The sequence below is a fragment of the Capsicum annuum genome, chromosome 8, assembly GCF_002878395.1.
Source record: "Capsicum annuum cultivar UCD-10X-F1 chromosome 8, UCD10Xv1.1, whole genome shotgun sequence".
Taxonomy (NCBI): domain Eukaryota; kingdom Viridiplantae; phylum Streptophyta; class Magnoliopsida; order Solanales; family Solanaceae; genus Capsicum; species Capsicum annuum.
Window position 1 is genome coordinate 164,779,764 of NC_061118.1, and position 22,147 is coordinate 164,801,910.

General features: G+C 32.7%; 3 protein-coding genes across 3 annotated transcripts; 1 reads left to right on the forward strand and 2 right to left on the reverse strand.

The window, feature by feature from the left end:
• The first annotated feature begins 1,459 nt into the window (after positions 1–1,459).
• Positions 1,460–5,188, forward strand: LOC107840197 (probable protein phosphatase 2C 63). Its single transcript, XM_016683976.2, has 4 exons — positions 1,460–1,960; positions 2,454–2,827; positions 3,722–3,958; positions 4,447–5,188. The coding sequence occupies exons 1-4, from the start codon at positions 1,702–1,704 to the stop codon at positions 4,702–4,704; spliced, it is 1,128 nt and encodes a 375-aa protein (XP_016539462.1). The 5' UTR covers positions 1,460–1,701; the 3' UTR covers positions 4,705–5,188.
• A 157-nt stretch (positions 5,189–5,345) lies between these two features.
• LOC107840196 (pentatricopeptide repeat-containing protein At5g02860) lies at positions 5,346–8,446 on the reverse strand. Its single transcript, XM_016683974.2, has one exon. The coding sequence runs from the start codon at positions 7,950–7,952 to the stop codon at positions 5,487–5,489; it is 2,466 nt and encodes an 821-aa protein (XP_016539460.2). The 5' UTR covers positions 7,953–8,446; the 3' UTR covers positions 5,346–5,486.
• Positions 8,447–8,764: 318 nt separating this feature from the next.
• On the reverse strand, positions 8,765–9,847 carry LOC107840198 (18.2 kDa class I heat shock protein). The gene has a single exon (XM_016683977.2). The coding sequence runs from the start codon at positions 9,421–9,423 to the stop codon at positions 8,944–8,946; it is 480 nt and encodes a 159-aa protein (XP_016539463.1). The 5' UTR covers positions 9,424–9,847; the 3' UTR covers positions 8,765–8,943.
• Between the last annotated feature and the right edge of the window lie 12,300 nt (positions 9,848–22,147).

Below are 22,147 nucleotides of genomic sequence, written 5' to 3' on the forward strand. Positions count from 1 at the left end.
TATATTTATTTATATAAATTATAAAATATGTAATACTCTATTAATGACAATCACAACTTATTTACTGATATAGACAATAGATAATATCATTTCTTATCACTTGATCCTCATACTAAAAATAAATATTTTAATTTATCTATTCAATTTGTGAAATCAAGAGAATTGTATTATATTTTTTTCTACCCTTTAGTGTTAAATAACTATATAAAGTAACAGTATAGACAAATTTAAAGTTTCAAATTATCATTAATAAGGTTAATTTAACAAATATACCTCTAAGTAAAATTTTCTTAAGGATTGTGTTATATCAATAAAACGTTAAGTAATACGAAATAAATTTAGTAAGAGAATGATAAAACACGAAAATATTCGCACATGCATGTACATACATATGTATATATACACACTTAGGGGGTGGGTTGTTTGGAAACAAGTTATTCCGGGATTGGTTATTACAAAATAAGTTGTACTAACATGCATGTGTGATCACTTATCTCATCATTGTGGTATAAATGGTGCGACAAATAATTTTGAGACTACCCAATACATCTAATTAAATGCAGAATAAATAATCATGAACTTTATCTCTGAATTATTATAATTATAACTCACACCAAACGACTCTTTAATACATATAATACTAAAATAACGATCTTAAAAAATAACATTGAATTTTATGATAAATTTATAAAAAGTATTAATTTACATATAAAGTTAATAAATTTAAATAAAATGCTACAAATATCCATGTTAAAAAAATATTCATTACATATAATATAAAAAGATATTACATAAATATAAAATTAAAATTATAAGGATAAAATAAATATTGTATGAAATAAAAGGGGAATATAATTATTCTTCAATGTTGGGAGATAATGATTTTCACCCATTTTGTACTCCACATGGTTATTTATCATTCTTTTAAGGAGGAATATATTCGTTTCAAATAACACAGTCAGTAGGCATATCCCCTTTACCCATAAAATTAATGAAATTTATCAACCTCTTACAATTTGAATTAAACAAGAAAAAATACCTCTTCAAATATCTAATGTATGAAAACATTTCTTTTTATTAAAAAAATATAAAATTAAAATCAAATTGTAAAAGACTAAAAAAAACCCAAATAAATGATGTGCCGCACAAGGTTTAAAAATTATAGAGGCAAAATTCAGAAATAACATACTTATCCCCTTAATTATTAGTTTCATAATAATTATTTCATAATTACATAATATAACAAGTTGTATTTTGTATTTTTGTAAACTGTTGCTACAAAATTACAAATACCCTTATGATTGATATATATTTTGTATTTTTATAAATTGTTGCTATAAAAATATAAATATATCTGCTACAAAATATAATTTGATAAAAGTGTTGTTGTTTTTATACTTAGTATACTAGTTGTCCAAAATTATATATAAGGTGAATGGGAAAACAAAGAAAACATCCTAATCCTAATCGTTGTAGTACAAAACAAAAATGGCAAAGACGAAAGCCTACTTTTATCATTACTAGTAGAAGAAAACTAGATGTCTAGTTGAGTACTATATATATGTACACATAAAGAGAAACGCGTGACACAAGTATCTTTACCTCTTCTTCTACTTTTTCTCTCAACTGTATACAAATTGTTCTCTCTTTCTTTCTTTTTTGTAAAATTGTGGTTGGAAATTCTGATCAAAGAAGATTAGGATGATGATGCGATCGTGTTGTAGGCCATTAGAGAGGTGTTTTGGGAGAATAAACGGAGATGGACTATTATGGCATATGGATTTAAAGCCACATGCTTCTGGTGACTTTTCAATTGCTGTTGTTCAAGCTAATTCTTCTCTTGAAGATCAAAGTCAAGTGTTTACTTCTCCTTCTGCTACTTATGTTGGTGTTTATGATGGACATGGTGGTGCTGAAGCTTCCCGTTTTGTCAACGCACACCTCTTCTCTTATTTGCACAGTGCGTGTTTTTTCTTCTTTTGTTGACTTGATTTTTCAGTTTTTTTTTTTATTTGATGTATGGTTTTATGGGTCATGATTTGTTTCTGCAATTACTTGCGTAATGGGTGATTTTCTGCTGTTTTCGTTTTTGGTCTGATTTTTCAGTTTTGCGCGTGGTATACTTTTCTGGGTATTAGGGTAGAAGGATAGTAGGGTGGGAAAGTTGTCTTATTTTTCGAGAGTTTAGGCTTGTTGGTGTTCTAGCCATAGTCCTTGCTTGTGATATTAATTATCTTGTTTATTGTGTTTTATCACACTATTTTGTTGTTGTTCTTGTTTCATCCTTGTAGAATGGAATTTCACTGGGTATGTTGTTGTTGTACTGTTGTGGGTCACGATTTGTTTCAGCAATTGCTGCTCAAAGTTCTTTTTTAAAAAAAAAAAATAATCCAGGATTAAGCTACGTTTTCTGTTACTAATTTTTATGAGGGATTTTGGTTTTGAATTTGTAGAGTTTTCGAAAGAGCAAGGGGGTTTATCATCAGATGTTATAAAGAGGGCATTTAGTGCTACAGAAGAAGATTTTATTCAATTGGTGAAAAGATCATTGCCTGTAATGCCACAAATTGCTTCTGTTGGATCATGCTGTTTGGTTGGTGCAATATCTGAAGGTGAATTGTACGTGGCTAATTTAGGAGATTCTAGGGCAGTTCTAGGACGCAGAAGTTTTGATGGGGAAAAAAGTTCAGTCATTGCAGAAAGGTTATCGACTGATCACAATGTTTCGTGTGAGCAAGTGAGGAAAGAAGTTGAATCACTTCATCCTGATGATCAGGCTGTGGTGGTATACATTCGAGGTGTTTGGAGAATTAAAGGCATAATTCAGGTGATCTTGCTTGTTTCTCAGTTGACGAATTGCCAAGTTTTTTATATCTGTGTTCTAAATGTGAGAATATGTATTATTTGGAGTAATGTTAAATTTGAACTTTCCAGGTGGGAATGATCTGAGTAGTCCAGGTTATACAATTCACGTTTTTTACTTTGCTTGGTGCTGACTTTATGTTCTTCCAACTAATCTGGAACTGTATCTTTAATGTTAAACTTGAACTCTCAGGTGGGAATGATGTTCTATCTGAATAGTCCAGGTTATACAATTCGCGCTTTTACTTTGCTCGGTGTTGACTTTATGTTGTTCCAACTAACATAGTAATATATATTTTGCAGGCCTCCTTTCACAACATTAGTTTCATCTTTATTTTGCATAATTCTTTTCTCTAACCTTAGATCGTTGTCCTGTTGGTTTGATGGTGGTTATGTTTTGCTCTCTTTCAGTCAGGTTCATTAGTGCTGAGCCCTGAATTTATGAGCTGTGTTGTGTATATTGTATGACTTGGGTAAGTTTAGGCTTCAGAGCATGAACTGTGGTAAATATGCTCTATTTTATTTTGTGTGCATACTGATAGGGAATTTCTGTTTATCTTTGTCTTGTGTGTTCTTAAGGTTTTATATCTTAATACTCTTCCAGGAATCCCACGCTATGCCTCTTGTTCCACTGTTTCATGCAGTTCAAGTTAGAGGAAGCCTGTGTTCCCTACATGAGATGGTCATGAAATTAGACCTAGATCTGTTTGTTTTCTGCTGATAAAAGCATGGACATTATCCTAAGAGAGTACAAGGAATGTTTGCACTCTATGTGTAGTCTTTTGTCCGTTCCTCTCCAGTCTTGTGTGATCGACTGGAGATCTTAGGACGTTTCTAACTTATACATCTTCATTTGCAGGTCTCAAGATCTATTGGAGATGCCTATTTGAAGAAACCTGAATTTAACAGGGATCCTATCTTCCAAAGATATGGGAATATTGTACCTCTGAAGCGGCCTGTACTGACAGCAGAGCCTTCAATCGTTACAAGAAGTATTAGGCCTCATGATTTATTCCTTATATTTGCTTCGGATGGCCTTTGGGAACAATTAAGTGATCAAGTAGCTGTGGAAATAGTATTTAAAAACCCAAGAGCTGTAAGTTTCAATTATTTCTTTCTTGTCTCCTGATGAACTTTTGAAAATCTGTGCATTTATGGATATTGGTGAGTTCAATTGAACTCCGCATTTTTTTTATCACTGAACATAGTTATATATGTTAAAAACTATTCAACTTTCACTGAAAAGTATATAATTAGTTTAGTGCTAAGAAACATAAAGGTTGAACGCGTCAAGTTTATATCCTAGATCCGCCTCTGGGTCGAAGTGTAGATGGCATTAAAAAGTAGTCAAGAGACATTTCATTCAGCATTCAAGTTACATACCTATGCTCAGCCGTCTCTACCGTCCTGGATGCAAGCTTGAGTGAGTATGTGTAACCTGGCTGGCATGGATTGGAATGGGTTTGCTACTTCTACTTTTGTATAGCTCGTCCTGTTTCGTGAACTATTTCCTTGATTTGTAGTTTTAGATATGAGACAATCCTGTTATGACTGATCCTGTTTATTTGGTTGATGTACTTGCAGGGAATAGCTAAGAGACTGGTGCGAGCGGCCCTTCAGGAGGCTGCTAAGAAGAGGGAGATGAGGTATAGGGACATAAAGAAGATTGAAAAGGGGATTAGGCGCCATTTCCATGATGATATAACAGTTATTGTGATCTACCTTGATCACCAGAAAGAATCCTTCCACTCCAAAGGCACTCTTGGCTCTATCACCGCACCTGTAGATGTTTTCTCATATAATTCAGATGATGCTGAGGAGAAACAATGTTTTCTCATATAATTCAGATGATGCTGAGGAGAAACAAGTTATTGGAGCTTTTTGAACAGCCAAAAACCGCAACAAGAGGGTGGTATATTCAGTACATAATGTTACATTATTGGGAAATAGCGACATACATGGCATTACATGGAGAGGATACAGGTTTGATGTAGATAAACCGGGTTTATGGGTGACTGCTTGGATGATTTGGGAGCAGAAATTCAGTTTAGGATCTGACCAAACCCATTGTTTTGTTCTTTTCAGAAGGATTGTGCTTTGAGATAAGTGGTGCAATAGAGGATTGCTGTTAATTTTGAGCTGACAATTTCTAGGTGGGGAAGTTTTCAAGAAACCCTTTCTGAAAATTCCCAGGTTTTGTTGTATTTTGCTTTCTTGCTGGGCAAAAAGTTGAATAATGTGAGAATCAGATTATATCTGTATCTTGCAGTTAAGTGTTATGTGGTCTTTCTATTCATAAACATACACAAATCGTCGATTTGAAATCCATTGGGTATTCTTCAAAATAAGTTAAACAAACTCTTAAACACTTATCCTTGTCGATATAATGCTAAATGTAACAACAATAATCAAGCTTTAATTCAACTAATGGGTCGTAACGATCCTTTGTTTCAATGTGATGTACTTTCTAACAAGGCTCTCCAAGATTGTAAATGTAATCCTTTATACATCAGTTAGCACATTGTTCATATTTTCGCGGTGTACATGTATAACAACAGGAAAAAGGAAGAGAATACAACAAAATGGTATTACTACTAAACTATAGTCCATAAAAAAAAGAAAACTCATTTCTTCATCAATCGCGCTGATAATCTAGTCTTTTCCTCCTTAGAAACGTGAGGATTAAGCTTACGGAGGTTGTTAATAAAAGCCAGAGCTTCATCTCTCCGATTGAGTTTACAATATGAGTCTATAATGGAGTTATATGTGCTATCATTCGGTTTACAACCTTGCTTGATCATGTAACGTACCACTTCAATGGCATCAATAAACATTGCGTCAGCTGCATACCTTGCAACAAAGGTATTATATGTGATCACATCAGGAACAATTCCAGATTCCTTCATTTCTGTAAAGATTCGTGAGGCATCTCTCATCCGCCCATTTCTGCAATAAGCATATATTACTGTGTTATACGAAATAACATCAGGCCTGACTCCTTTTGCTATAATTTCCATCAGTAGTTGCTCCGATTTCTCATAATTGCCAGACCGGCTGTACATGTACATCAAACTATTATACGTAGTCAAGCTAGGAGTGAAACCAGAATCACTCATGAAGTTCATGATCTCAGCTGCCTTTGTAACCATTTGCTTCCGACCATAGATGGAAAGCATGGCATTTAAGGTGGTTATGTCTGGTGAGAAACCTCTACTTCTTAACTCAGAAAAAGCTCGTTCAGTCTCCACTAAAAGATCACTTTTGCTGTAAACTAATACAAGGGTTTTCAGAAGCACAACATGAGGTTGGATTACGGAAGAGTAAATCTCCTCTGCAAGAGAATGAATCCTGTCAATCTCTTTCCCATTAGCATATGCATGGAGTAAGGAACTGTATGTTAGCTCATTGGGCTTACAACGACCATCTTTCATCTCTGCTAGTACTTTTTCAGACTGTTCCCACAGCCCTCCCCGAGCCAATGCTGCTAGAACAGCGTTATATGTGGAGAGATCCGGAGTGACCCCTGCATCTAGCATTCGCCTGTAAATGACCATAGCTTGATCAAAAGCTCCACAACGACTGTAAGCACCAATTAAGGTGTTGAAGGTGTCTCTCTCAGCTACAAACCCTGCTCTCTTCATTTCTTTGAACACTCCAGTGACTTCTGAATCCATTCCATTCTGGCCAAATACGGCTAGGAGCGTGTTCCAAGTGACAATATCCGGAGAACAACCAAACGTCCTGATATCATCGAAAACCTTCATCATTTCAGTGAATTTTCCTCTGTTACCATACATTTTAATAAGAGCATTGAAAGTACAGATGTTTGGCTTACAGCCTGCACTCGTCATTTCCTCAAAGATTCTCATCGCTGATTCATCCTTACCAGCCTTCTCATATCCAGAGAATAAGGTGGTATACGTAAAAACATCAGGCCTAATCACTTTTTCGGTCATCTGGGATTTCAGCTCCATCGCTTCCTCCATCAAACCATCCCTAGCATAAGCAGATACCAACGAATTATAAGTCACAATGCTTGGTGAAAACCCATGCACCTCCATCTCTCGTAAAACCTCCATAGCTTCTTTTGGCCTCCTAGACCTCCCATACACATCTAATAACGCATTATATGTAACCTTATCAGGCAAAAAACCTCCTAGCTTCATCTCCTCAAAAATCTGCCTAGCTTCCTCATGCAAAGATCCACGACGACAGCAAGTAATAAGAGTATTATAAGTATAAGCATCGGGAACAACTCCAGAATTCTTCATACTTTCAAACACACCCGAAATTCGACTCCAAGGCATACCCATTTTCCCATAAACATTCAAAATCACATTGTAAGTAATCAAAGTAGGTTGACACCCTTCCTCCTCCATTTTCTTGTAAGCCATCACCGCATCCCTATACCTCCCATTACGCGCAAATGCAGTAATCAACGAAGTATATGCATAAACATCAATACAAAATCCATCTTTATGCAAATTGTGCAGCAAATTTGAAGCAACCGAAATCTTCCCCTCTTTCCCTAACATACTTACAATCACAGCAATAACAGAACCATTCAACAAAACCCCAGAATTCGGCCGATTTCTCACCCATTCAAACACATTCAACGCTAAGTCACCTTTTTTATAATACCCTAAACCCTTAATAATACCCAAAATATCAAAACCCAAAGACTCTATATCCAATTCAGAACCTTCTACATAATGCTCTGTATACAAACTAACCAAATTTTGGTGAATATTTTGAACTTCAAATTCAGGGTTAATAAGTGTTTGCAGAATTTTTTCACCTTGAGGGGAAAGCCGATGAGGATTCCATGGTTTGCCTTTGTTGAAATCACTGTGTTTGCCAATACGACGTCGTGTTGTTCTCGGTATAGGAGAAGGGAAATTTGTAGATTGAGGAAAATGGGTTGATTGTGTTGAAGTAGAAGGGAAATTTTGATGGTGAAAAAGGTCATTTAAGAATGGTGCTAAAGGTTGATTGGAGGGAACAGTGAAGGGGGGTTTTGGGTCTTGGAATATGGATTTTGAAGGTGGAGGGTTTGGTAGTAGAAGAGGGAGACCTAATTTGTCCGCCATTAACAGAGTTCAGAGAGCTTCTGCTAGTAATATTGCGCAACAAAGATACTATCCCATAGTAGTAATAACTACAATTTCTCCTATCTTGTTTTTTTTCTTTTGGTACTACTAGTACCTCATTACTCACTAGACTTCCTATGGTGACCAGTTGTTTTGTATTCCTAAGATATTTTCTTTTTCATTTATTTCATCTTTTTTTTTTTTGTCTATTTTGTGATTTTCAACTCAGGTTACTCAATCTTGTTCTAAATTGGTGACTTATTTTGACTTGCAATTTTTTTTCTAAAAAATAAAATTATCATCTTAAACTAAAAATTTATCAAATATATATAAAAAAATCAAATTTTGCAATCTTAAAAGAGAGAAAAAAAAAAGTAACTCAGATAAATTGAAACGGAGTAAATATAAATAACCCTACAAAAATACTTTTTTCTTCTTTATCACAATTGGAATGGCAGATGGTTGAAAGGCAAATTTGTGTTTCCCCTTAACAACAAAATACAAAATATATTAAACGTTCCTTCTTGTGCAACCGAAAATTAACAGTATAGCCCGTATATCTTCCGCAAGCTTGCGAGGTGATATTTATGAAAGTAACAAACAAAATAGTATCATAATTAATATAATCGCCGAGGACAATATGAATCATGTTAGTCCTGCAAGTGAAGCGAATGGGATGATTTTCCGGAGGCGTAGCCAACCCTCAGGAGGTTGTCCGAACCATTTCGACGAAAAAACATTTAAGTTTTTTTTTTTTAATTATTGACCCCTTACTTGAAATAATTCAAAGAGAAGGAAAAGAGAACAACTACTTTAAATAAACGTTAAAAGAAAATTATTCATTGATCACACTCTCACAACATTTTCTTGCTTACAACTGCAAGACGAAGACACACAACCTTAGACTATTACACACACACATAATTCAGCTTAAAACAAACATTATTGACAAGGGACTTTCCAAAAAAACAGCTGATCTGCATGCACTTGTTTAACCAGAGATATCAATCGCCTTCACCTCAGGTTTCTTCTGCTCTTCTTTAGGAACAGTTACAGTGAGCACTCCATCCTCCATAGCTGCCTTAATTTCCCCCATCTTCGTATTCTCCGGCAGCCTAAATCTCCTTAAAAACTTGCCACTGCTCCTCTCCATACGGTGCCACTGATCATTCTTCTCCTCTTGTTCTCTGCTCCTCTCACCGCTTATCTGTAGTATCCTTCCTTCTTCAACTTCGACTTTCACTTCCTCTTTCTTGATCCCCGGCACGTCTACTTTGAAGATGTGATCTTGTGGGGTCTCTTTCCAATCGATTCTTGCATTTGCGAAAGCAGAGGTTTCACGAGCTGAGGAGGGGGTGTTAGCGATTGTGCTTGAAATTGGGAAGCCTTCGAATGGATCCCATAAGTCGAGGGAAAATGGGTCGAAGATGTTGCTCCTGCGACCATCGAAGAAGCTTGGAATCAGAGACATCTTGGGGAATTTGTTGTTTGAAGAAAGCAAAAGATTGTATTATGAAGCTTGAGTTTTTCTTTGATAGTAGTGTTTGATTTGCTGATATAAATTTGAGAAAATGTTGTGCTATTTATAGGCGATGAACCAAGAAACCTGTGTAATTCCAATATAATCAAGGATGTTCACCAGAGAATTCAACAATATTCTACAACTTCTTATCCAATTTGAGGCTAATCCAGGATGTTCTTTGGTTAATTTTTAATAGGAAAAATAAGAGGCTTCTACAATATTCCAGAGAATTTTTTTCTGAAGCGTTTAAGTCATAATTTCAGTAGTGCATACAAAGGTAAAATGACTCGGGAGGCTTTGTAATTGACTCTGTTTGTTAGCTGAATCCGTCCAACTCCCTCCACAATTGTCAATTGAACTCCTAAATCTAATAAAATCAAACAACAAATTAAAATAAAATAAAATACTCGATAATACATATATATATATATATATATATATATATATATATATATATATATATTAGTTTCATAAGGCTCGTGCTAAGTTCGGGCCCAAAGTCAAAATATAAACATAATAATGTAAATTTAAAAATATAATTTATATCATATATTTTTTTACTTTATAATTAGTATAATCAGATGGCATATTAAACATATCTTATTGATAAGTTTTCATAATTAGTAAAATACTGAATCACATAATTGGATAAATTTTTTTTAAATCTAATTTGTGAGGACGAAAATATTACCAGAGTATTATAATATATCAAAATGCTACAAGTAATTCGATATTTTATAAAATAATATGATTTAAAATATGTAATAATTAGGATTCAAAGAAGATCACAATAGAAAATATTGATATTTTTATAAATTTGTGGGTACGTAATTATTTAGTTATAGAAAGAAATAAATTATATTTATTGAGTTTTAGTTTCTCTCGTGTGTGATTTCAGTAGCAAGACTTTTGCAACATATTCTTTTTCATCTTATAGAATTATCTGAAATAAAATATTTCAATGACTTCAAGATTATATTATAACAATTATATCCTTAATTTAGAGTCATTATATAAATTAACTTAATAATGATCTATAAGAATATTAAACAATAATTAAACTAACATTAATAGATTACTCCATTTGGTCGATTTAGTTGTTATGTATATTTTTATATGCCCCTTAAAATAATACCTATTCACTCCATTTTAATTATTTCTTTATCTTTTTTCATATCCACCAAGAATTATATTATTTATTAAGTTATTTTATGTATTATATATGTCTGGAGGGTCGAATATAATATTAGAAAAATCTATAAGGTAATAGTTGAAATCATTATAAAATTTAATTTTATATTAAGTTATCTTGAATAATTTTTTTGAGTTAAAGATATTGTTGAATTAAGATAAAGGAAATTTTAATTAAAAGACAATCTAACAAGTGGCAAGAAGAAACCAATTACAAAATTTTAAATCTAATGATCTTAACAAGAAAAATAAGGGCAAAAATAAAAATATATTAAAAAAATCACCATCACTTGCTATGTGTAATAACCTTATTTGACCAAAAAAATAAAATATCAAAAATGCCCTTGTGAAGACTATCGAAAATTGATATCCTCTCTTATATATAGTATAGTAGAAAAATATATATATATATATATATATATATATATATATGAAGAAGCTTCAAGGTTTAAGTTGAAAATCACCAAAATAAAAAAATTGTATGGACTACAATAGATAAGAAAAATATCTTAGGAACACAAAATCAAGGACTCGTACCAATTACAAACAAGATAGGAGTAGTATTTGTTATATCTTGAGCATTACCAGCCGAAGCTATGGACTCAAAATCTATCACCCAAGACCCACATCGTCACTTCGTTTGTTTCCTCCGATCCAACATTTATATGTGATTAAGTTGCGTAGAGCGGCAGAGGTAAACCTTGCATGGACCCTTACACTTTGTTTGGATGGTGGTTTGCTATGATTTCATAATATACGCTACAGTATGAGATGGTATGGTATTGTACTTTGGATGGTTGGAATATACTAAAATATCCCTATGAAATTATTTTATTCAATCACTTATTCCAGGAACTAAGTAATATGAATACCAGCTACAAATTGTATATCTCAAAATTATTATCCTTATCTCACCAATCAAACAATCCAAATTTTTTTTTAACTTAACAATGCATATATATATTTTTTCAAAATTATTATCCTTATCCCACCAATCAAACAACCAACCCGAAGGTTTTCATAATTTGACAACGCATATATATATATATCTTTTGCGAGGTGACGATATGAAAGCAGTATTAGTCCTGTATGTAAAGTGAACGGGCTGATGATTTCAGAAACTTCATTTAAATAGAGAAATAATACCGGATATTTTCATACATATGCAAGGATAACAATTCCCAAAATTCTATAAAGTTCATTAAGTGTTGCAAGTCGAAATTGTTCTAAATATATCCCGTAACAAACTAACAATCCATTGGCTACTAATTTTACATCGAAAAACCGTCATATGTAAATCTCAATACCAAGATCAAAATTTTAGCAAAAGAGTGATCTCCATAGGTTAAGGCTCCTTCAAACAAAGTTCAGATTTACTAAATTAACAAAGCACTACTCTTCTTAGTGAAAAATCATCACCCAATCTAGAGACTAATTTTTTTAAAAAAGTTTTCCTTCTACGCTTGTCTTTAGATCATTTAAAAAAGTGAAAACTAATCAAATCAGTTATCTCAAGGAATCAACACGCTTCTTTCCATCAAAAATTGTCTTTTAACTTCTCATCACAAATTATCACCTTCTCGTTTTGACGACCCTACAAAGGTAACATATGGCTAAGTATCAACCCAACTATATATAGATAGATGGTAACCCCCATAAAGAAAGAACAAGTAGAAATGCACTTCAAACAGTGGAGTACAGTAGAAGAAAGCATGGCCACCCAACTATATATAGATAGATGGTAACCCCCATAAAGAAAGAACAAGTAGAAATGCACTTCAAACAGTGGAGTACAGTAGAAGAAAGCATGGCCGCCTTTTTACGTATCACCCAATACGAATTATAAGTGCAATGCAGAATATACGGTATTAGTAATACTTGCATTAGTAATGCTTATATTAATTAGTTATATTGATATTGTTTCTTATACATTATTTAATTTGACATGTTAAAAATAATATATCTTATATAATTTATATAAAAGAAATATTTATTTATAAAACTATCCTTCTTTGATTTATTACATTTTTTTCAACAAAATTCGTTTGCCATCTCAAACATAATTAGTGTTGTTGAACTAGTATATAGAGGTTTAGGATTAATTGCAAGACCGTCGTCTTTACGCATGAAATGTTATGCAGGCGGATTAACATAATCGAAACAAAAATAAAATACAAGATATAGAATAAAGGAATAGTCTCAATTTTTTTATTTAATTTTTTTAAAGACCCTCGAAGCAAAGCAAAGATGCAGTTATTTAAACCAACAATTCATTATTGGAAATTAAAATGGTGGAAAAAGATATTTTAATATGTTTTGAAAAGATTTACTGTTGCAAATTAAAATGGTGAAAAAAAAATTGTGAAATATTTTGAGAGAAAAATTGGATATATTAAGGTCATTTAATAGGTTAATGCATGTCTTTAAAGTTTTTGTATTACTAATACATAGGAAATGGTGTGTATTACTAATACACATCTCAATATACAATAGAATATATATCTAATGTTTGTATTAGTTATATATAGGCAAAAAGATGTACCAAACAAGGTACTAGTAACACACATTAACTAATGCATGCATTATATTTTCCAATATGCTCTACCGAACGATCCTGGTACAAAGAGAAGTTATCCATGATTAACAATACTGGAATTAGCAATGTAAAAATTGCAGTGCTGAAATTATTTTTCATCAAGTATTTGATTCATTATATTAAAAATTAGATATATCATGTATTGTATTTGAATTTAAAGTTGTACAAAATCTTCTTCAGATTTATATCCTTAAATTTCTGTAGAATTTTTTTACTTTATTTAACTAATGGAAAATGGTCAAAAGCCCTCCCCCAAACCTTTACCCCAAATCCCAACTACGCACTCAACTTTTAAATGTGACCTATTACCCCCGGAACTATTTTAAAGTAGAATTATTATCCCCTGAATTATTTTAAAGTGAAATTATTACCCCCCCCCCCCCCCCTTCCCCCCCCCCCTCCCCTCCCGAAAATTGACAACCAGTCATTTGAAATGTGATGTGATACACGCGCTGCCACGTCATTTTTTTATTTACTCTAAAAAAGTTAATTATTTAACTTTATTATTTTTTTTCTTCCCCATTTTTCATTTTGCTCCATTTTCTTCTTCAATCAATTTCATCTTCTTGGGTCAAATATAGAATTCTTGGGAAAAAAAATGACGGATTAATGAAGTTCTTGAATGACGGGTTAATGAAGTTCTTGAATGGGGTTTTAATGAAGTTCTTGAACCTAATTTCATCTCTTTTTGCTCAAGATCACCATTAGTGGCGAATTCTTCCCCATTGTGGAAATTCAAAGCTTTGAACTCGCCATTAATGATGGATCTTGAGTAAAAATAGAGAAAATCGAAAAAATGGGTTGAACATTATACGTGGGTTATGTTGGAAATTATGTATGGCATTGTGGAAATTCGAAGCTTTGAGCTTGCCATTAATGGTGATCTTGAGCAAAAAGAGAGGAAATCGAAGTTGAATTTTTTCAAGTTTTTTGAATCGGAGTTCCCCAACTTCTTCATTCAAGAATTCATTAATCGGAGAAATCTTATTGTTTCCTTAGTTCAAGTGTTTCTTGGTTTCGATTTCAGAGCAAAGAGAATTTCTTGATTTCGGAGAAATCCATTAATGAGGAAGATGAGAAACCCCATTAATGAGTTCTTAAATTTTTGTTTTAAAAAAGAAAAGAAGAAGACATGACGTGTCAATTAAAATTCATTAAGAAAAAGTAATAATTAAAATATTTATTATATTATTAAAAATAATGACGTGACAATAAAAAATAAAGAATTTAAAGTGAAATGGGGTCAACTGACGCGCCCATGGGCGAGTGTAGTCACGTCCAATGACAGGTCAGCAATTGGTGGTAATAAATTCGATAAAAATAATTTTAGGGGGATAATAGGTCACTTTTAAAGGTTGAGTGCGTAGTTAAGATTTCGACTAAAGGTTGGACGGTAATAGACCATTTTCTCTTTAACTAATCAAATTACTCACTTTTTATGCGATCTTATAAAAAAGTTAAAATATAAATAATAATTCTTACTCCGCTTAATTAATTATTTACTTATTTTTTAAAAAATTGGGCCTAGTTGATTTAAAAAAAATTTAAACAGTAAAAATATATTGTATAAGAACAACATGGATTATTGATAATGTAGTTTCATAATTTTAAATTATATATTTATTGACAATAATCTACTCGTTTTAAATCAGTCAGTCTATAAATTGAATAATTACAAATAGAATAAATGTTAGCTTACGTTTGAAGCTATCAATCAACATGAGAGAGAAAATGACATTTAGGTGCAAATTAAATATGGTATAACCATTAAATTTGAGGTTAGATTTAATATGAAAATAAAAGAAAGCTTTTATTAAAAAAGTAGTTAAATTATTTAATTCTCTTATTTATGTATTATTAAACAACGTATAAATAATTTTATGATTTTTAAAGTATAGATAATCTACTCTATAGTGTATAAGTGTGTATAAGTTATTCATGTATTAGCTGAAATTAAATTTAACTAGAACAATCAAATATTATATTAGCTGAAATTAAATTTGAATAGAACAATCAAATATTATATTGAGAAAATAGTCTATTACCTCCAACCTTTAGTCGAAATCCCAATTACATACTCAACCTTTTAAAGATACCTATTATCCCCTTAATCTATTTTTTTTTCTATATTTATTACTCCCTGACCTGTCAACATAAACCAAGTAATAAGACATTCATGTATTTCATGCGCCTGGCCCACACCTAAACATAACAAAATATCTTTTTTCACAATTTCATTTTCAATTTCCTCTCTCCTCTCTCTTCTCTCTAAACCTTTCATCTTCCTCTCTCCTCTATCTTCTCTCTAAACTGCGATTTCATCTATTTTTTTGGGGGAATTTTTGTTATAATTGAGATATTTTGGGTGTGAATTTTCAAAGAATCATCTTGTTGCTGTTACAAGGTGTTTTTTTTTTTCCGTAAACTGAAAAAAATTGAATTAGAATTTTTAGCTAATCTCCAAATTTACAAATTAATTGAGTGAAATTAACTGATTCTTACTGTTATGGCGTTGTCTCAGTGTTCGATTAACAACATAATTCGTTCGTAAGTACATGTTTTGTTGATTGTTTAAGTGAGTTTATTAGAAATTAGCGCTTTTCTTCGATTTGTTGTTAATGTGAAAACTTAAAAATTCAATTGTGTTTAATAGGAAGTGCGTGTTAATATGTTGTTAATTTGAGTGATTTTTTCCAAAATTGAGTTAAAATTAAATAGAGTTTTATGCTAATTCCCAAAATTTAAAATTAATTGAGTGACATTAAGCTGTGGTTTTTGCTATTATATTGTCTACGTGTTTGATTAACAACATATTACGTTTCTAATTACATCAAATTAGAATTTTTGTTGATTGTTTAAGTTGGTTTATTAGAAATTAGAGCTTTTGTCCGATTTGTTGTTAAAATGATAAAATTTCTCAAAATCAATTGCGTTTAATAGCATGTGTATGTTAATGTCCGAAACTATGACTCAGATAACTCAGCAGTGTGTAGAGCTATGTCGATCTGAAGATAATAAAATTTCAGAGCTAAAAAAAGACGTTGGTAAACTCCATAAAACCCATAACGTTTATTATTATTTTGGTTTTTAATTTTGTAGCATGTTCATGATTTTTTTTTCTTTTTCCATAATGTTTCTACTATGCTACTATGTCTTGTTTGATTCTTTATTGTGATCAGGTAAGACATGAATGATTTTACGTTGATAACTCTAAGATAGTACCATGGTGAGGTCTTACATTTTAGTAGGGGAAAACCAGTTTATAAGGGGGGGTTAGTAACAGAATTTTTGAATGTTGACGTAGATAAGATGTCATATTTTGAGTTGAAAGACTATATTAAAAATTGGGACATAGCATAACTTGCACTTTTAGTATTAAAGCATTTAACTATGGCATTTTGGTAGATGTTGATAATGATATGGATATTTTTGAGATGATGTGTTCCTTGCAAGATGGGGATGAAGTAGAGGTATTTGTCAACCATTTGTTGATGAGCCAGATGTAGTGGCCCCCCCTCCCCCAAACCTTTATTTTTAGAAAATGTCTGTCCTAGAAATTTAGAGGAATCTGGTGCATCTTTTAATACTAAGCCTAACTTTAGGGTAAGTGGGGACCATTTAAATGTGGAGGATCCTACTTCTTTTTTTCCAACCACACCTCCTTTCAATACCACACCTCTTTTCACTACTGCATTAAGTGTTGCTGTAACAACTAATGCTGCAGTAGATGATATAGATGTTGGTCTTGCTGGATTTGATTTTTTAGAAGAAGAAGTAGAGGCTTCTGATTATTCTACTGAGAATAATGTTGAGTCAGAAGGAGAATTAGTTGGAGATGATGATGAAGAGGAGTATGGTAATGATGTACCTGAGGAGGTTAGGGAGTTGAGAGTTGAAAAGAGAAAGTTTCAAAGGAGAAAAAGAAATGAGAGAGTACCAACTGACAATGCAGAGGTACCAGTAGGTGAAGTAGTACCAGATCTAGGTTTTGATGAAACTGAAACCGGTAGAGTAAGTTATGAAGGAAGGCTTGGAGGTGATGAGCCTTACTTTGCAAGTTCTGATGAGGATAGTTTTGTATTAGATGAAGATGATTGTTGTGATGATGATGAACATGAAATGGTTCATTCTGGTAGAGCAAGAACTATGAAGTTGTCAAAAAAGAGGACAACAAATCAAAAAATCATTCATGACCCAACTGCAAAGGAAGTTGTTTGCCAGTTACGTATGGTGTTTAAAGATATGAGTGAATTTAGAAAAGCAGTGACTAAATATGTAATAAGAAAAAGGGTTCTTGTAGAGAAGTGGGTTAATGAGCCAAAAAAGGTTAGAGTTAGGTGCAATGATGGCTGTCCATGGCTTTTATTTGCAGGTCTTGACAAGACAACAAATGATTTCATGATAAAAAACTTATATTCCAAAGCATACTTGCAATAAGACAACCAGAAATTACTTGTGCAATGCAAAGTTCTTAGCTGAAATCTTTAGAGAAAGAATAGTTGAGCAACCCAACATAAGAGTATTCAAGTTGCAAAAGTTGATTAGAAAAAAGTTCAAACTTTATGTTGGTAAGATCACTGTGAGAAAAGCAAGGTCTAAAGTCTTAAAGGAGATAATGGGTGATCATGTTGTAGAATTTGGAAGAATCCTTGACTACAAAGATGAACTGTTGAGGATAAATCCGGGGACCAGTTGCGTTGTCAAACTTGGTGAGGCTGATGAAGCAGGTAAACCAAAATTTCAGACTTTTTACATATGCTTTGATGTTTTGAAGAAGGCATGGGTACATTGTAGGAAGTGCATAGATTTATATGGTTGTTTTCGTAAGGATATTTGTAAAAGCCAATTGTTAGTTGTTGTTGCCAAGGATGGAAATAACTAGATGCTGCCACTTGCTTGGGCAATAGTTGAAAAACAGAATACAAACACCTGGACATGGTTTATTAGGTGCATTAGGGATGACCTAAGACTTGAAGAAGGTGAAAGTCTCACCCTGATTACAGATATGCAGAAGGTATGTACAGTATTTTATGTTTAACCTCATTTCTTTTTAATTTAACTTAGTACATGTAATTATGCCCTAACTTCACCCTTTTTTTGTTATGTATGTTTACTGAAAGGACTGTTTGTAGCAATTGAGGAGGTGTTACCTCAATCTGAACATAAAAGATGTGCAAGACACATCTTAGCTAATTGGGCTAAGGATTGGAGAGGTCTTCAAAGAAGACAACAATTTTGAAAGATAGCAAAAAGTACATTTGAGTCTCAAATGAGGAAGAACATACAGAAGATGAAGTTGCTTGGTCCTGGAAAAATGATGTAAGACTTAATGTACTGCAATATTAATTACTGGTGCAAGCTTTACTTCAACACAGAAGTAAAGTTTGATTCAGTGGATAACAACATGAGTAAGTGTTTTAATGCATCGATCTTGGCAGTTAGCAGAAGACCATCATTTTCCTGCTTGAAGAAATAAGAGTGAAGATGATGACAAGAATAGGCACTCTAAGGGAGTTTCCAAATACCTGGTGTAGTAGTTACTCACCAAGGTGTTTGAAGATTTTAGAGGAGAACATCAACAGGGCTCTGGATTGTACCATTAAGTTTAATGGAGTGACTGGTTTTGAAGTGAAAGAAGGGCTTTGTCAACACACAGTGGATATTATCAAGAGGACATATAGTTATAGGTTGTGGCAGTTAAAGGGCATACCATGTGCACATGGTGTGGCTGCACTATTGTTCAAGAAACATCCCTTGTATGACTATATTGACAGCTGCTACAGTAAGGAAACATATTTGAGGACTTATGCAAATGTTCTTAAACTATTAACAAACATGAAAATGTGGCCTGTTTCATCAAACATTACTGTTGCACCACCTGAAATTAGTACCTTGCCTAGCAGGCCATCTAAGTCTAGGAAGAAGGAAGCTGGAGAAACAAAAAAATCTGCAAAATTGCCTAGAACTGGACTTGCAATGACATGTAGGTTGTGTCATGTAGGTTGTGTCATGTTAGAGGCCACAACAAAAGAAGGTTCCCTCTAAGAGGACAATCAGCAGAACCAAGTGTTGCACTATCAGTAACACCTACTGGTTCAGGCATTGGAAGAGGCAGACCAAAGGTAAGTTTAACACTTAATTTAGTATATTACTTATCTTACTTCTAAAATTTCTTAACATTATTTTAATATGTAGAAAACTACACCAGAAACACCAAATGCACCTCCTTAAGTCAGTGTTGGTTCAGGCAGGGAAAGAGGCAGACCAAAGGTAATTTTACACTTGTACTAATTAGCTCAATAACTTTTATATAACTCTCTTTTTTTTATATGTATAGAAAACTCCATCAGAAATCATTAATGCATGTCAACAACAAAAAAAAGAAGAAGAAGGAGACCAAAAAAGGCAACACTAGCAGCACCTAGTGCATCTCCTCTACCTAAAACACCTTCTGCGCCTACTATTTTTCCAGCATCCTGTTCTGCACCTTCTGATTATTGTGCATCATCTTTAATGGCTGGTATTACTAAAAGGGGAAGGGGTAATGATAAGGAAAAAACACCTCCATTGAAAAGGTCAAAAGTAATGGGAATGGGTGTGTTCCAAGATGAAAATGGATTCAAAGTCCTAAATGTAAGTATCTAGCTTTGTTGTATCTTGTGTACATATGAGTCTTTAATGTATAAGTTTTTGAATAATTTTTATCCTTCACTGTAGCCTGGCATGCCTAGCAGTAAGATCTGCTCTATTGGTCATGCAAGGGTAACAAGATCAGCTGATATAACTGGTAACATTGGTTATACACCAAGTACTACTAATAAGCTGAAATTGAATGGCAAAGTAGCAATATGAACGAAAAAACTACAAGATATTAAAGAGAAGAAAAGAAAGAAGAATGTGCGAAGCAGTTCAAATAATTCAAGTCAAGAAAATACTTCTTCAAAGTCCAAGATGCCCTGAAAATTGTAGTAATGTTGATTATTTTAAGCACTGTTTTAAGTTAGACCAATTGAAATGAAAATAATTTTATTTTGGTGCTGAAAAATAATTTAAGCACTGTATATATATTTTGTTGATGAATGTTGCCTAATGGTTGGTATGAATGATGATGTTGTGCCTAATGGTTGGTATGAATGATGATGTTGTGTGAAGTCGAATATTTTGTTGATGAATGTTGTCATTAGGTATTATTGTTGTGTTAAATGATGGTAAAGTTGATATAATGTCAACACAACATTGTCATTACACGATTTAAGTGTAAAAACATAGCAGCAGCACGGTGCTTTGTCTAACAAGACACAACTTTGAAAGTGTAAACAATAACATAGCAACAACAAAAGACACAATAAGTGTAAACAATAACATAACAGTAATACACAACACAATTTTGTAAATGTAAACAACAACGTAGCAGGAGCACAACATAATTTTAAAAGTGAAAACAATAACATAGCAGCAACACAAATGCAAACAATAACATAGCAGCAGCAACACAAGTGCAAACAATAATATAGCAGCAACACAACAAACATCTGAAGTACGACTAAGCAAAAGACACCATAACAGAACATAATCTGATATATTTAGAGAGAGATATACAAAATTTACACCATAGTAGACAAGATCTAGCAACTAGTTTTAGTTCATTTGTTGCTGATGAACATAGCAACAACACAAATCAAAATAAATTAAAATATCTTCCTATTGAACCTACACCATCTCCATTTTCTATTAAGCTTTTTCTCCCACGTCAAGTTATCAATTTGGACTTGTTTAAGCCATACGTCTTCTTCCAACTCATTGATTTTTTTCACCAATCTTGGAAATATAAAATTTGATCTTGAATCCACTTTTTCTTTGTCCCTTTGTAGGAAAAAATTATATTTTTGAGACTAAAATTTTTTTTAGAAATCAGTACATTATCATAATTTGAATATAAATTGACGGCAAAATACAATGCAAAATACATATACCATAGTAGAGGCAAGACCAAAATCTTCTTCCCGGATTTAACTTCGACCATGAAGTTTGCAAGTTAAGAAAAATACCATGTTTGCATCTCACAACAACATTGACCATTGGATCTGATTCATCTACACAAAGTTTATTCAATTTCGAATTTGTCATTTCATGAATTTCGACAAAATTAATGATAAAATTACAAACCCTAAATTAATAGTTGAACCAAACTACAAAACAAAACTTCACGAATTGAAGTACAAATTGGGATTAAAAATTAAAACGTACGTTAAAGAAATAGAAAAAAAATGGAGAAACATGAAGGAAAATGATGGACAAGAACAAGGGTCTTATAAAGAAGAAGATGACCGTTGGAAGAGAGAGTATTTTTTCATCTTTATTTCATCAAATAATCAATTAATGATGTGTATATTATGTGGAAGGTTAAAATTTTAATTTTAGATGTGCTGGGGCTAAACCAACGCGTCTAGAGGGAGTGTTCTCACCTTCCTTGTCAGGTCAACATTTGGGGTAATAAATATAGAAAACAGGTCAGCATTTGAGGTAATAAATATAGGAAACAATAAATTAGAGGGTAATAGGTCATCTTTTGAAAATTAAGTGTGTAGTTAAATTTTGACTAAAGGTTGATATTAGCTGAACAAAATTTTAACCATAAACAATAGTCCTAAATAGAACAGGATTCATTCACACGACAACTTGCTTCTTGTATTGAAGAATTAGAAGAGGGGTTCTTAAGGATCATTCCTTACAAATAATTCTAAGAGAAAGAAAAGAGACGCAACTACTTTAAATAAATGATAAAAGGAAATTATTTATTAATCAAACTCATAACATTTTCTTGATTACAATTGTAAGACGAAGACCCACAACCTTAGACAAATTACAGACACACATCATTCAGAT